Raw genomic sequence first — 16,361 nt, forward strand, 5'->3', positions numbered from 1 at the left:
CACTGGAGGTTTAGAAAGGAAAAACAAGATAGGAATTTGCAAAGTGTCTGTGTATTTCAGGTATTCTGCATGGATCTATAAAATAATTAAACTGAACACCTAAAAGACAATGCCAGAACAACATTCAGATAACCCTGCATGCTTGGGTTGCAGTGTTTTATTGTCTTCGGGGTTGTTTTTTTATTCATTTATCCACTCAGACCACAGCAGAAATAGTGAAGATGCATTTCACTCATAAAAATAAAACCCACAGCACAGGCAAAATAAGTTCCCTTGGTTTTAAAATCCTTCCCAAGACATACCTGTTATCTTGCAGCCATAAACTTCAAATCTTAGTGATACTCCATTTTCCCAAGACACAGGTCTAATTCGCACAAAACGTGTTAAAACTGGTTTGGCAAAAGGTCTGTAAACAACATCAGTGGGATTGCTATTCCCTTGAAACACCTTTGTGTGGAAAGAAAAGATATATATTTGTTAGGCTTTCTCTTAACTGGTGTTTATAAGTCTGTGTTTTACAGATAGTTATGATTCAAGGTCTAACCATGGTTATCTAGGGAAGGGAGGTTTGAGACAAAAGACTTGCATGGGGAATTATTTCATTAAACTCTAAGCCAATTTTTGGAGACAGATAAGCTTTCCTTAGAGAGGAAAAAAGAAGATTCAACATGTTCAATAATATTAAAAAATACTTGCCAGCTGCAGAGTCCCATAATACGCCATGACCCTGCAGAGCAGATCAGGAGAACTCAGGATCATCTTGAGAGCAAGAGCTCTACTGGGTGCAACAAGGGTCTGTCCACTCCACGCCTATTTTGAAGTGTTCCTAATGCCCAGATCTATATGCAGGAATGACATATGATGGTCTTTCTCACCCAAGGACTGCCATGTCCTGGAAGAATCCCTCAATGTCCCATTAGGCAGATTTATTCCTCGTACATTTATAGAATGATGCAAAAAGCTTCAGAACCTCTGGGCCAAATTAAAGGTTTGGATGTCAGACCGTAAATATCCCATATGGAGTTAGGATAAAAACACACATTATTTTGTTATCCTTGGACTTAAAAGAGTTTTGCAGAGCATATTGTGCAAAGCTTGCTTTGTTAACCTGCTGTTTTAAAATAATTTCTAACAAGGATAAACACTCAGTTTTTCTTGCGTACTGAGATGGAAGTCTATTTAAAATGTACATAGCAGGCTCTAAGATTTTGTCTGTGTCCCCTGAGGCTAGCAGTCAAATTATACGAACAATGAGACTTCCACAAGAAGGGACAGGACTGTGCTGTGCTTTCATGTTGAGGATCCTGCAGACACGCTCCTTCCTAGCAGAGCTGAAACCTTGCAATGTTCTAGCCCAAAGAAGGTGATTCAGCTTCCTGCTTCTTCCTCATGTAGAGAGGAACAATTTCCTGTTTTCCATAGATGTAAACCTCTCTCCTTTTATGGGAGATACATACGCTGTCCACTTTCCTGTTTGTTACTTGCAGTAACTGCACTCATGGAGCATAGGCCAGCAGCGCACAGCTGTCAACTCATCAGGCTCAGTTATATCTCAAGTAATTTAACACAGGAGTTTCATATCTAGCAAAAGATTTTAGATGGAGCTACTTTTCAGCAACTGCTTTTTTCTCTGGGAGAACCTGCTGTAGTTTTGTCAAGGTCTGACTCTGACAGAGACAATGAGTCTTTTCTCAAAAGTACACAGCTTCTCATATGCAGTTAGTGAACTCTCATGTCCCGGTTCTCGTGTGAGGCTGCCTTGAAGAGATCTGCGGCTGCCTGCTTTTGTTGTTTCTTCAGTAGCCAGCACTACTTAACTTTTCATTTGTTTAAGGATGTCAGAGGAAGACTGGTGCATAATTTTTTCTTGACCTGATCAACAGCAAATATAGCCATTTTAGAAACCTGGTTTTTTTAAAAACCCTTTAACAAATAACACAGGTTTAGTAAGTGTTCTCACTAAGGACATTATGTACAAGAGAAATTCATGTAAATTACACTCTTGAAAAGTTTACAAATAGAAGCTGGTATTGAAAATCAAGAAAGGTCTGATTCTGAAAGAGGCATTTGTTCAGATTATGGAAACCAGAGCCAGGAGACCCTGTGTTTCAGGAGACCAGCCACAGCGTTTGCTCCTCTTGTGACTTTGGGCAAGTCAGTTATTGTACCTCTATATATCATTATACAGTACCCACATTGTAGCTTTTGACCCTCTAAAGTTCCTTCTCTATAAAAACAGAATAATACCTGTCAAAGAGAAGCTTTCAGGATTCATTTTTTGTTGTTTTACAAAGTGTTTCAAAGAAGAAAGATGTATGTGTTAAACACTGATATCATTTTGCTTAGATAAATACAGCAGACTTGGTGTAGCACTTACAGATGAATCAGGGACAAACATCAGTAACCAAATATTTAGAGCTAGATATGGTTACACTGATAGAGTTTAATATTGTACAGCTCTTCTGGGTCTTCACAGAAGGGTCACAAAAAAGCTATTTTGAAGGCAGGTACCACAAAATCTTTCCAGTTGCATCAGCCGCTGGCAGCCTCTAGGGATGCTGCTCCAGGGCACATCCTGAGTGAGGTGGGAAGGGAAGCACAGCCTCCCTGGGACTATTCATGTGATAGTTGGAGCAGAATTGACTTCTCAGTAACGAGCTCTATGCTCATGGTAGCACATAATGAAGATTTTTCTTAGGTGTGTCTAAAGCTGTTTCACTGGGAGGTCACAGAGAGCAAATCTGCTGATAAATGGAAAGGTGCTAAAAATCTATAAGGATGGAAAGATGTGCCTAATTATCTGTCTGCATGACCCCCATCACTGAGATGCTTGCAAGTCTAACAAACTACTGATCACTTGCTAGCACTCCTGCAAGACAGTGCGGCTATGCATGGGGATCTGAGGCACTGACACACTGCATATCCACAGCTTCACTGCAGATAAGGGAGCTACATATTTTTTAAAAGGTTCCCCACAGTGTTTTTCTTAAGGTCACAGAGAAAATCTGTAGGCAAACTAGGAAAGAGCAGCACACTCCAGGGAAAAGACCAGAACCACTCACATTATGTTGGGTACAGCAGACAGGGCAGCACCTTGCACCATTTTCAGTTGCTCTGTGCTTTGGAGAAACAATTTTTGTAGCTCATTACTACAGAGACAATAGCTGTGTTTTGGATTTGGGATAATATTAACCCTGAGCAACCTGATGAAAACTGTGATACCTTATTCCTGTTGTTTGTTTTTTTTTAAACAACTGATAGTAACTAAACAGTTCTTAGCCAAAGAGACAGGTACAGGAGAAAAGACTTACAACAGGCTTGTTTCCTTCCTTCAGTGTAATCCAGTCCTCTCCATTGGAGCTGACATCTACGCGGTATGTTTTCAGATAATATTCTTTCTTTGTTTCTTTTGAGATGGCTCCTTGAGTCCCAATTCCAGAAACAAAGCGGAGAAGGCCTAGATCTACCTGTGGTAACACATGAATTGAGACAGAAAGACAATCAGTTCAGAGCATAACACTGCAGAAGTGACACCCACTCTGCCCCCCCTCCCCCCTCATGTTTTACGAAGATAATAAGGATTTCATATAAAGGAAATTGCAACATATTGTTGGTAATGATATAGCCATAATGTCCTCTTTTGGTAAATAGTGTCAACACAAGAGATGGGAACATTTGCCTAATTACCCAGAAGTGTTATTCACATGCCAGAGAATTAAATTTCCTCTGTGGGGGAGGAACAAGAGACCCCATCAGTGCAAATGGAAAACACCAGGCTGCAGAGAAGTTACTAGAGGAGCTCCTCAAGGATCAGTCTCGTGTACAATCTTACTTAATACTTTCATTAACTACCTTGCATAGATGCTAATGAAGTTTGCTAAGGACACAAAGCCGCAAGGCATTGTCAATACAGGGGAGACTCATGCAGTGAGAACTGAATGACCTTAAGGACTGCAATATTAGAAATGGGATGAAATTTAATAGTTCAATTTCAAAGTCGTGCACTTAGGGAATGATAACAAGAATTCTGCCAAAACCCAGGGGCTCATCATTTGCAAACAGAAGAGGAGAAAAGAAACCCGTGGTGCATTAGTGAGTCCCAAGATACTTGTGAATCACTGTGTGATTTTGCTGGGGAAAAAAGCAAATGAGTTGCTTGTACTGTATGATGTATTTGAAGAAAACAGAAAGAAGCATTAGCACAGGTGTAATAATTTTGTTCTAACTGTCAAATGTAATGAACATTAGAAAATAATGGCATTTTGAACTTGCAGGAGAAATGAATGCTATGGCGTGCACACGAATGCGTGTTAGAGGCCTTCTCTCTTCTTCACTCATTCTTTCTCCTTCTCTCATGAAGTTACATTTCAGCCAAATGGACAAGTGATTTAGGTTAAGTTTCCCTTCCCCCACTTGTTTATTTGTTTGTCAACCAGATCTGTTTACTTATCTAGTTCATCATGTGGTACGACAGAAGATGTATTGACGTAGCTGGGAGGATGGTGTGGGGTGCAGAAGTGCAGCTACTCAAGGTCAGTTCTGCTTGCAAACAAAACCTTTGTCCCAGTGTACAACTCCAGCTGTCAAATGGATGAAACTAGGCACAAAACTTTCTCACAGCCAGGTTGGTGACACGGCTTTGAGATGCCTTTCAGCCTTTCTTTAACCATAACAACAAACCAATGAAAATCAAAGTCATCGCCCTCTTTCTCTGCAGCTAGAACCTTCTCTTTGTTTCCTAAAGCAAACCACTTAATTTCAATATAAAATGACACTACCCATAAATATTAATTGGAAAAATTTATTCCCCTAAACTTCAGTTGTCCAGACCTTAGTAGGATAATAATAGGTTAATTAACTCTTCCCAAGTGAATGTCCCATGAATGTCTTAGGCTTTTCATTATTTCCCAAGTTCCAGGATGTAGAATATTCTACCCCTGTGTCCCACAGGCATCCTTTTTCCTGGATGTGTGTCATATGTCCAAAGGCGCTGGAGCAGTTAAATCAACATGCTCTCTCAAAAGGCTGAAGGAAGTGCTTGAGGACAGACTGGTTGCTCTCTCAATGTCCATGTCATATGCGAGGCATTTTGAAGTCTTCCAGCACAAGAATAGGGGCCTTGTGTGTGACAAATAGAACTAGCACTCAGGGCAAAGCCCCTGCCCCAGTTTTTAAGGCTGGTAAATTCTATGTGTAACATTTTCACCCTTGTCTTTAGAGGTAAAATGCTGCAACATATTTTTTTGTCATGATAAAAAAGTTCAGTTTTTTAAAAAAAAAAGAATCACAGCACTGCCTTACAAAAACAATCAAGTGATTTAAAGTAACTGGAGAGTCTCAGATGTTAGATTGTTGCAATCTGAAAGTTAATGGGGGAATGTGGGCACCATTGCACTGAGCAATCTCAGCTTAACTTGAAATGCTCTCCAAACTGTACTTTGCTGATTGTAAAGTGTGCTGCACTGAGTTATGTCCAATACCACATTCACTTCCAGGCTGAAGTGCACTTGAAAATCTGGAAGTCTGAGGGAGTGCAGAGCTAAGTTATTTAAATGATCTGCTTCTCTTACAATTTGAAACAGCTCTTCAGTTTTGAAATGATTAGGGTCCCAAGCCTGTACTGTTCCAACTGATTTGAAATGATTCTAGTAGGGGCTTTTTAATATACAGTAAGTACTTCATTGTGAATAAAGTCAAGCAATGGCCTATTACAAGAGTTCTAGGTATTTGAAGGCAAGCTAAAATTTAACATTGGGGGTTTAGGGGAAGGTTTGATTAGTTGATGCCTGAACTAACAATTACAGCTACCAGTCACTGACTGTTAAGGCAACTCAGGCTTGTTCCATCAAAGAATTTCAGTTCCCCAGATTATGGTTGGTCCCAAATGCTGGTATTCAATATACCTCTTTAACTCCCACGGCACTGAATATCCCACAGCATCTATCCCACTGCCTAGGTCCAAGTCCTAGACACACAAAGAATATAGCCTGAAATCTGGTGGAATTTAAAAGGCAGGCAGAAATTTTCCTGCCAGAAGTTAGCAGCTCAGCTCACTGGGAAAGAAAGCCTCTGAGAAGACCTCTAATTTATTGCCTCTAGGTAGCGAAGGGGAAACCTCATTAGTGCTCATGGCTCCAATAACTGTGTAATATGGCACAGGAGTTAGGAAGGCATCTCTGGTTAGTGAGAACATCTCTTCTTATAGATGTGCTCTATCCAGATCAGCAAATCTAATGTGCTTCTTAAAAACTGGAACTATGTCAACAATAGTCCTCTCCTGGAGCACCTGGAGGTTGATGGGTTGAGTGTTTAGCTACGTGCCACAGTTTGAAACCTCTTGGAAAAGCAAGCTGCAACCCCAAGCCTGCCACATACGAGGGGGTGTTTGCTCACAAGCTGATAGAAGAAAAAAGAATAACCTTTCTCCTTTAGTGTTTTGTGAAAAAGAAGTGCAAATAAGAAAGATGGTGCTAAGCAGAAGAGAAGCAGAAGGACTGGAGTTTTTAATACTAGCTCTGTGTCAATGCAGAGGTCCAGGAAAGAGGCAGAGGTTAAGGCATTTTCTTCCCTTTGACAGTTCTTTGCAGTGGCCTCCAGATAGGAACCACTCCTCTCCAGGTGTGTGCAAACAGAATTGCAACACTGAGCACCCCTCTGTGGTGCCTAAGTATCTTTATAAATCAAGCTCTAAACATACCAGTCTTCTTTTCCAAGTAAGGTGAGAGAAATAAATTATGCAGAGAACTACCTCGGAAACTGCATTTTAATGAGCTGTTAAGCTCCCTTTCATTAACCACTTTGTGATGTATTTTGTTTTCTTTCCAATGATTTTTAAAACTTTACTTTCTGTAAAATGCAAAATTGTGTGTAAAATGCACATCCTAAATGTTGCAGAGTTGAAGTTCATATTTGGCACCTAAAGGTACCAAAATGTAGCTGTGGTAAGACACAGTTCTGAATGACGTTAGCCAGAGGAATTACTGCAGAGGGTAGTATCTCTAGTACAGCTATGTTACCAAGCAGATAGATAGGAGTTCTTAGGCTTTTTGGAGGCTTATGCTTATAGAGTACACTGTCTGTGTGATTTCCAATCAACTTTTATGTCATCTCCACAGAGGTCTCGAAGTGTTAACATGACCAGAAGTAACCTATTTTTCTCAGATTCAGTCTCCTCCAGCTGAGGTAGTAATACAAATCTTTAACAACTATTTTTTTGTTTCGGCCTTTTTGTTTCAAGAACTTGTGTTTCACATTAAAATGAACTGTGAAGAGAGGTGGTGATGAAATACAGTACTTTTGAAGATGAACATCAAATGCATTTCCCTGCAATTATTTGACATTTAACTTTCTGCACGTATGATAAACAAACATCTGGTATTTATTTTAGAGGATGCAAGCAATTTTAGAAGTTATTGCATGCTGTATGGCTGTGATCCGAGATAGGCAGCTGTCTCCAAACCTGGAATCTTGACATTTCATTTCCATGACCACAGTTTCAGCTTTGACTAACTGCAGTATGTTGCTAATTGTTTCTTTTTCAAAATTTGTTCACTTTCAGTCAGATAAAAAAGCATATCTCTCTTGGAAAATGATGCCTTAGGGCCTTATCCAAAACCACAGCCTTTGATAATTGCCAGTGCAGCAATATGACTGCCTTTATTAGCAAGTACAAGACTGGGAGTGGACTTGTCTGTAAGAATGGGCCCCTAACTTACAAGAAATAAAGAATATCTCAAGTGTGTGTGTGTGGGTTTGTTTTTTTTTTTTTCCAGGAGAGAAATGTTCATGTAAAAAAAGCCCTCGTTGTTCTTGCATCTAAAATCAACTTTTTTCCTGCCAGAGCACATTGCAAGACACTAGCTGCTTCTACATACGAATTACTTCCTCACTATTTATTCTGCAATATCTTTCAGCATCCAGGAAAAATATTTTTATTGCTGTCTTACTGTCTCCAAAGACAGTGGGTGGGTGACGCATTTTTAAGGCATACATATACAAGGGGTGGCATGCACATACTCATTTTATTAGACACCAGTTAAAGAGAAGGAAAACCAATAACAGTTAGCTCTGCACAATGAATCATGTAGCAAGTCTTAGCAAACTGCTGGATAAAAAACAACACACAACATACAAGACTTGAAATTAATATTGCTGCTTCCTATCATCATGCATAACCATATCATAGTATGGAAGACCTTATTTTCAGAATGAAAGTCTGCCTTGTAAAATAAAATACAGTCATCGAGGGAGCTGTAGCAAGGGAGCTGTTTTACCAGCTTTTAACACTCCTACTGTAGGTCTGTCTGTTTAACAGCCTGAGAAAATAAAGGACAAAGTGCTGGAGTTTGATTAACAACAGGAAGCTTTTTGTTGTGGGCATCTCTTGTGGCTTGAAAAGCTGTGTAATCCATCACTTGACACAACATACCAAAGTAAATATTTTCAGAGAACTGTGTCATTTCCCTAGATAGCATACAGTGCTCTGAGTCAGATTAACTGTTGTGACGCTTCACTGTTCTTCTGTCAAATATTTAATTAAGCAAGAGTTGATCTTTTTTATTAATTGTTGCTGTTGATTTGACCAATCATGCTCTCCCATGATGTATATATAATTATCAGTCAATTCCTTTATCTATTGAGCTTTAAGTAAAGAAGATTATAATGCTAAGCAGAAATGGCACAAGCTTTAGTAGAAATTATGAAAACAGTCTAATTAATTTGGCCGGAAAATTGCTTTCAAAAGTCTTTGTCCTTGAAATGAGTTACAAAAGCACAAGTCCTTGCTTAATGACAGGGTGTAAATATTCATCCTGGGTTTTAGTGAAAATAGTTGAGTCTGTAAACTGTTCTAGATCTTTGTGCAAAATTCTCAGTGATACTGTGGCAGCTCCATAAAAAAAAAACCAGGAGACATTGATGTTAGTAAGATCTCTCCTGAATCACTGAAGTCTTTCTCATTGACCTTGACAGCAACATCCTGAAAACCCCAGAAGAGAAAGCAGCTAATCACATGCTCAACTTCTAGTTTGTCCCTAACAACTTCCCTTAGTCAGTACGCTTTGCTGAATCAATGCTTATGTGACTTGGCAAAAATGGGGAAGCGTGAAAGAGAAGATGAACAAACATTCATGCCAAAGAAATAGGAATGCTTGGCATCAAAAAGGAAATAAACTTTCTTTGGCAGTTGAAATATTCCTCACAATCTTCACCTTCTGCCCAAATGCTTCTCTGCAGCAGAAAAAAAGTGTAAGTATAAGGATTCCTTCAACTGACAACAAAGAATAGATTCAAAGGATGCTATCACATTAAGATACTGGTGCTGGGATTGCAGTATTGAGTACGGTAATGTTTTTAGAGGAAGATCAGCCAGTTTCTACAAGAGAAAATTTAAGACAATGATGAAAAAGCGTGACTGATGAACATAAGAGAACCTCAGTCAACATTATGGCACTGTTCAAAAAGGAAAAGATGCAGAAAGTGCAAGAAAAATGAAATCCAGAAACAAAAAGGAAAAAAAGGCAAGGAAGAAATGAAAGAAAAGACCTCTGTGTCTCTGACAGAGGAAAGATAATGCTTGTGTGGGCTGTGTTGCATCTGGATTCATGGCACATTCTCCCACTCTTATGTTAATTTTTTTTTGCATAAATCAGAAGCAACTAATTAAAAAAGAAATATTTAATTCCGACATGTTCTTTGAACTGGTGTTCCATCTGGTTCTGTTTGAATAGTAAAATCTGCTGTAGTTGTAAAAATTGGCAAGCAGCACTCTGGTAAAGAGAAACAAAGGAGAATCAGTACAGCAGGTTAATACACTAGCATTTCAACTTGAGACATTTCCAGAATTCAGCAAACCAAATCGCTCCAGTATGGAAACTATAAAGATCAAATGTGAAAGAGAAATGCTGCGAGTGGGCCCTGAGAAGCACTGCCACTGGTGCACATTAGCTTTGTGTGATATTTTTAGTGTGAGTCTTTGAAGGAGTTGGGTTTAAATGCAAGGGCAATGCCGTGCTTCCCTGAAGTGGGCTCACTACCGTATGAAATGCATCCAGTGCACATGCAGTGATAGGGCATGATTCTTCTGCTATTCGTTTGCAAGCTCCACCTTATGCATTCATGTGGTGCTCTGATGTAACACGATCGTTGTTCAGAGGACTCAGAAAATACCTTCTTCTTAATTTTTCTTTTTGCTTGAAAACTACTTAAAACCTGAACACCAAGATACAATAAACTCTGATAACAAAAGGAGGAAAATGTAATCGTATTGGGATTTCTATAGACTCTGGGATCTAAGTAATCAGCATCTTATGCCATTCAAACCCTCTCTGTAGCAATGAACAGAAAGGCTGATTAACTCTCAGTGCTTTAGAAAAAAGAATGTTTTACATCTTGCAGGAGCATATCTTGCTGTGAAATATTACTTCTTTAAAATGAAAACCTTTGCTCTGCACTACATTAACTTGCAAATGGATAACCTAAGACATGTACAATGACTTGGTCAAAAAAAGGAGGAATGTGAATGGCCCCTTTCTCCAGCTAAGATACTTAGGAACCCTTGCTGAGCAAGAAATGAGTCAGGAACGTAATACTTTTAATTAACATTTTCTGAATACTTATTTGTAATTTACATTTAATTTTAAACCTGAGCTTAATCCTCTGATCTGGAATGAAGACAACTATTTAGTGCAATTTGAACGTAACCTTCCCAGTTTGTGTTAGAAACTATAGAAAAAGGAAACTCTATAGCAATACTTGCAGAACCACTCTATTATGAAAGAAGGACATAATTGTAGGACTCTTTTCCCTCTAAGTGTACTGAGCAGCTAATGCACAAATGGGAAACAAGTAATCCAAAGCTTCTCTATCACACTGCTTCACATGTGAATAACTGGGCTTTGGGTGGAAAACAGTGAATTTTGCCTATAAAGTTCAGTAGCTTTTTTTTCTTTTTCTTTCCAGCTGCTGTTCTGTTAAAATCAGAGGGCACAGGCAGGAGGACTTCATTTAGAATGCTTTTTGGTATTTTGGATATAAGTACAATATTACACACGTGTAAACATACAGAAATAACCTCTGCTTGTTCCTGTTTCACAGCATACCTATGCTAATTGTGTAGGAAGCTGGCGATGGGATGATATACTATGCAGAATTAAACCTCTGCTATGTCAGACAGCACACCTTGATGGTGTAGATAGATCTGACTGTGCAGTGACTGTGTCAGGGTGAGTTCCACTGAAATCACTGGAATTTGCTACACTTAGATACTTTTAAAGTTCAGGCTTTGGGTTTTCTATAAAACAGTAGCAACAAAATGAGGAAAAAGTGTCAGTGTCTAAGATTTTAAACTTTTAAAGCCTAATTTCACTGGCAATAGGAATAGGTGTATAACCTGTGTCACGTAGACATACATGTATTTTCTTGCGATTGGCTTTCTCATCTTGGAAAATCGGCACAGTCTCTTTAAATCAGTCATTCATCCACAGGAGTCTGCATTCATTTATTTTCTGTTAAATGGAACTGTCAGTTTTGTTGCACCAGAATTCGATTTTCTATTTCATACACATTGTGTATGATGATTTTAATTTACTACTGGGTCACCAAGCAAGTCACTGCTTTTTTAAAATATGAGTTTCTGCTGCCTTCTAGAAAAGCGTCAGGTAGCTGCAGTCAGATGGTGTGGTGAGGGTACTGTAAATGTGCAGTGAAAAATGAGGGACAAAGACTATGCTTTCAAAGATCATTTTGCTTTTTCTTGCTACGTCCCTCACAGCTCCCTGAATGCACATGTATAGATGAAATACTTCTGAGTCTGTGATCTGGGAGACCTTCTCTCTGCTGTGAGCGATGCTCTTGTCCTGTGCTGGAGGACAAAGTGAGACAGCAGAAGGGAGGGTGGAGGCTGGTGAGTCCCAAGACAACTTTCCCCTGGTACTAAAGCAAATGAGGGAGACTGCCTTTCCCCAGCTCTGTCATTCTGCTCAAAGTCCAACCATGGGGATTTCGTTTCCAGGGTTTCTTTGGCCAGCTAATGATGCCTGGTTTTTGTAACTGCCCTTTGCCTCCCTAAAAGTTGCTCTACTTCCAGTTATGTAAAGAGCAAAGCTATTGATTTTTAAGTGTTGTGGCTTTTAAAAATAATCATAGAATGTATTTTCTTAGTTAAGCTTGTCATGAAAGGGGGGAACACTCCTATGGACAGTTGATTTTTAGGGCCTGATAAGAGCACTTTAAAATTGCACTATGTCACCTCTTCAGCCTGGAGCTTGAATTTAGCACGATTTGCAATGGAGGAGCTGGTTTGGTCTCTGTTGATGCTGAAAGCCACTTTGGTCTACAGTACTATAATCTATAACCTAAATATGTCCAGTTAAAATATGCCCTGGTGTTATATGCAATAGGACAAATCGATCTTTTCAACAGCTTCAGAGGATCAACACATGAAATTATTTTGGCCCAAAGTGTTCAACAGAGGAGAGACCAGAGAAAGACCAGACTACACAGGTACAAATGGTGGGTGGAAGTTATGTATAAACAGTGCTTCTCTGATGAGAAGCCAGTTATTCCTGAAAACAGAGGAACCAAACCTCAGCTTAATGTTTGGTCAACTGTATTTTCTCTCCTAGTAGGTATTGTTTATTAGACAGCTATGGCATTTATTCTGCCTTTTTAAAGCATTTTTGAAAACCTTGAATGAAAACATTAGAGATAAAGCAAGACAGGAAGCATTTACTTGTTGAAATATATATATATATATTTTCTTTTTCTTCATGTGGGAAGAAGACAAGTTGTTTTCTGAAGGGCAGGTATTTACCACTTGGAAGAAATCTCATTTATCCTTCCACTTTACCTATTTTGCTACTGCTGTGAAAATGTCACATAAGGGGCAGAACAGAATGAAACTCGGATAGAAAATCAGGATGACACAAGGACAGGGGAGGTACATAATAGCTCAGCTATCTGCAGCATGGATGCTGGGGTGGGGAAGGGCCCATCGGATGCATGAACTCCTCAGTTTCATATTACTGTGCAGGTGTGGAAAGAGGGAATAAAAATGCACAATCACCTCTGCAAAGCATTTAGCAGTACACCTATAGTCTCCAGCCCAGGGTCAGCCCCATGAGAACTGAGACCTTTAGCTCAGTAACAACTCTGCTTATTATAACATGTCTCAGCTGTGCATTCCTAACCAAGGCTGTGTTTCTAGCCACTACCCTTAGTCACTTAACTTCTAGTCTTGAGCTCTACCTCACCCGCAGTTTGACACTGGCCTAGTCTTGTAAATTAATTTATTTCTGCTGGACTCAGAAAAATCTCCTCCTGAGATACCATTCTTCACATCTGCAGAAAGTCCTGGCTGTGCTGAAGCATACGTGTTGCAGTGCCTGATAGTTGGATGGGCAAGGCTGCCTCATCCCTCATGGGGTCCACAAGCCATCTGGGAGAAAGTACCCCTGCCAAACAGAATGGCACAAACAATTGATTTTTTGGCTTGATGGCAGTTTAAAAAGCAGAAAACCCTAACAAACGTTTTGAGTCAAGCCAAAAGTGAACCTGGTGAAAGGAAAGAAAAACCAGAGGAAGAGGAATAATTTATACAGAGTTCTTTAAAGTGGCTTTAATTTCTGTGAAAGTAGAATAAAAAGATGATTTGATTAAAAAAAGCCCCAACAACTGTGATTTTGAGTTTAAAGCTGTGTTTAAAAGTTTTAATTTCTTTCCCTTCTGGAACCAGCTAGTAAAAATGAGATAAATTTACAAAATTATTTTAGTAGTTGCTGAATCAGTGTTTTTACTGGACACATTTTTCATTCACTATCTCAGCTCTAAAGGGCCATCTGTCTTGCAGCCGTTGAGGGGATGTAAGACTGGACTGGGAAGTGGATGCATAGGTAATTACAGAGTTATATACAAACTACTCAGATCTCTGCATAATGGATCCCCTGAAAGAGCTGAAACTATTATAACGATTAGGCTGGTAGTGGAGGCTCGGAGGGGCTCTGCTTCTGCTGCTCCTCCATATGTTGCATGCAGGATTGCTCGGAGCCACACAGGACTCCCATCTGTATCAGGGCTGATGCTGAAACATGCCAGAGGGAGGTAGAGAGGATTTTCTTCTAAACTGCATTTTGCACCTGCACTTCTGGAGCAATAAGGCTGCCAATGGTTTTGCACATTTTTCTGAGCATCCCTCCAGCCTCCCCAGAGTGATAAATCTATGGCTGGGAACTTTCTGGTACTAAAATAGCTCTTAAAGCACTTTGAATAATCAAAAAGATCTTCATACATTGCAGGGCCCTTTTATTTCTCCCTCTCCCTCTTGTCTAATTTCAGTACTTGCCTTTGTGAAACTCTACCATTTATTCCCATGTCACAGTAAATAAAGGTACGAATCTATCCTGCTGGGTCAATTAACCCCAGTTCTGCGCTGTGTCACAGTCTGTACTGGCTGTGATTTCCAGAAAGGAATATTCTTTTGTCATTCTTTGCCCATGTGCAAAGCATGTTAAGACCATAAGATAACTGTAACATTTTTCCACACAAAGCTAACTCTGCTTGTTGTAATTTCTGGAGTGCAGTTATGAACTGTAAAATGACATGAACCAAATACATGACTTCTATTCTAAAGTGGTAGAGAAGACAAAGGACTGACAGTTTTTGTGCTTTCATGTCACTGTGCTACCTAATGATGGGCAAGGCTTGCCACAAAGTCTCTGAAATTCAGGTCTTAGGCAGTCCTTCAAAGGCTAGGAGAACTGGGAGGATGAGGTTTCCCAGGTTCCATGTTATTCTATGCAGTAATATGATGCACTTCACTGCCATATCAAACTCCAAAAGAAACAGAAATAATAAGAATAAAAATAACAGGCATTGTCAACGTTCACTTCCTTGAGCTTTCATGTGAAATCTTTAGATAAGCTTGCTCGGTAAAGTCAACCTAGACAGCTGCCTGATGTAAGAATAAACCTGTTAATGAAACAAATGTGCTGTGCAGCAGCATGTATAAATACTGACTGTATTTTTAAGCTAATACCTGATAAGGAAATAAGCTATGACACAGATGAAAGGTAGAGACACCAAATGATGAACTGCAATTATTTTCAGAAGTGCTACAGGAATAAATCTGTACTAATCTATATACCAGTTCACATCAGCAAGGCATGCTCCTGGGTTTTGCTTACAAAGGAGAGAATAATGAAGAATGTAGCTTACTGCAAATGTAAAAGAATGAAGACAAATGTGGAAGGAAATTCCACCTCAGAGGTCCCCCTTATTCTGATGAAGTAGTGTATACATAGAAGTGTTTTAAATCAATGGAAGTATATTCTCCTTGCATGGGAGAGTTAGTGTTAAATAAACAACTGATATTTCAATCAGTGGAGGCAAGGGCGGTCTCCCAGGCTGCTTTTTGAGGAGGCCTATTCTTACCTCTCTGGCCTTTCTCCAGATCCCTAAGTGCTGCAAGATGCAGGGGGAGAATTTTGCACCAGATCAGCTGATATTCCCAGGGCCGACTCATATAGAGGTCTAAAGAATCACTCTGCAAGAGTTATAGGTGCCGAAGGGATGGCTGGGGGACAAGGTGGAGATGGGCAGGCAGAGAACAAAGGGAGCAGACCAAACCTGCTTCCTGTGCCAATGTCTGACTCCATTTGTTTACATGTGATACCAGATCTGTGCCCTGCTGAAAAACCCAGCAGTATGCATTGGGACTGGATTAACCATTTATGTCAAATTAGGCAGAACACACAATAAGGAGTTCATCTTAGTGTATGGCCTTATGTCGGCTGCAGAATGACAGATAATACCCAATCCAGAGTACTATGTCTATTTACATTAACCCCCTGTTAACCTTTCTGGAACAAATTTGAACTGGCAGAGTGTGTTTATATGAGAGTAGCGCTTTTTTGTTTTATGGCTGCAAAGTTTTGATCTGATACTAGGATTCTTAAAGTTGGATTTATGGTTTCATCCAACCCCAGCCATAATATGAACTGAGGAGCTTGTGTTATTAACAAACATGGTTTGCTTTCTGGGCAAGCTGAAGGTCTCGTTCAGTGTTACAGGATGAGAGAAAAATTGTGCCACCCAGAAACTATCATCCAGCTTGGTGGGAGTGTAAAGGTCTGTGTTATATGCATTAGAAGAAACATTTTGATAGAAAACATACAGATTCTGCAGTAAAAGTACCCAGAAGGTGTTGCTCCTTGTGGGTTTGAAAGCACACACTATTATGAGGATTGATGATAGCACAGGTTCCCAGTGACCCTGGTAATAGGCAATCAGTCTCCCTTCAAAACCACACACACGTGGGTCTCAAGTGTCTGTAGCTGACGGCACCTATCCAGCCAGGCACTCCTCCC

The 16,361-nt window shown here is 39.7% G+C and overlaps 1 protein-coding gene across 7 annotated transcripts in view; it reads right to left on the reverse strand.

Annotated features, from left to right (window-relative positions):
- The window catches only part of NRP1 (neuropilin 1), a 116,784-nt gene that overhangs the window by 31,269 nt on the left and 69,154 nt on the right, over positions 1 to 16,361 (reverse strand). For all 7 annotated transcript variants that reach the window (XM_080610188.1, XM_080610187.1, XM_080610190.1 and 4 more), the window contains exons 7-8: positions 3,312 to 3,467; positions 303 to 447 (exon numbers count right to left, since the gene is read on the reverse strand). In XM_080610188.1, coding sequence (XP_080466314.1) covers positions 303 to 447; positions 3,312 to 3,467 — 301 coding nt within the window. The remainder of the gene's footprint in view (positions 1 to 302; positions 448 to 3,311; positions 3,468 to 16,361) is intronic.

Source organism: Psittacula echo (genome assembly GCF_963264785.1).
Source record: "Psittacula echo genome assembly, chromosome: 2".
Lineage (NCBI taxonomy): Eukaryota > Metazoa > Chordata > Aves > Psittaciformes > Psittacidae > Psittacula > Psittacula echo.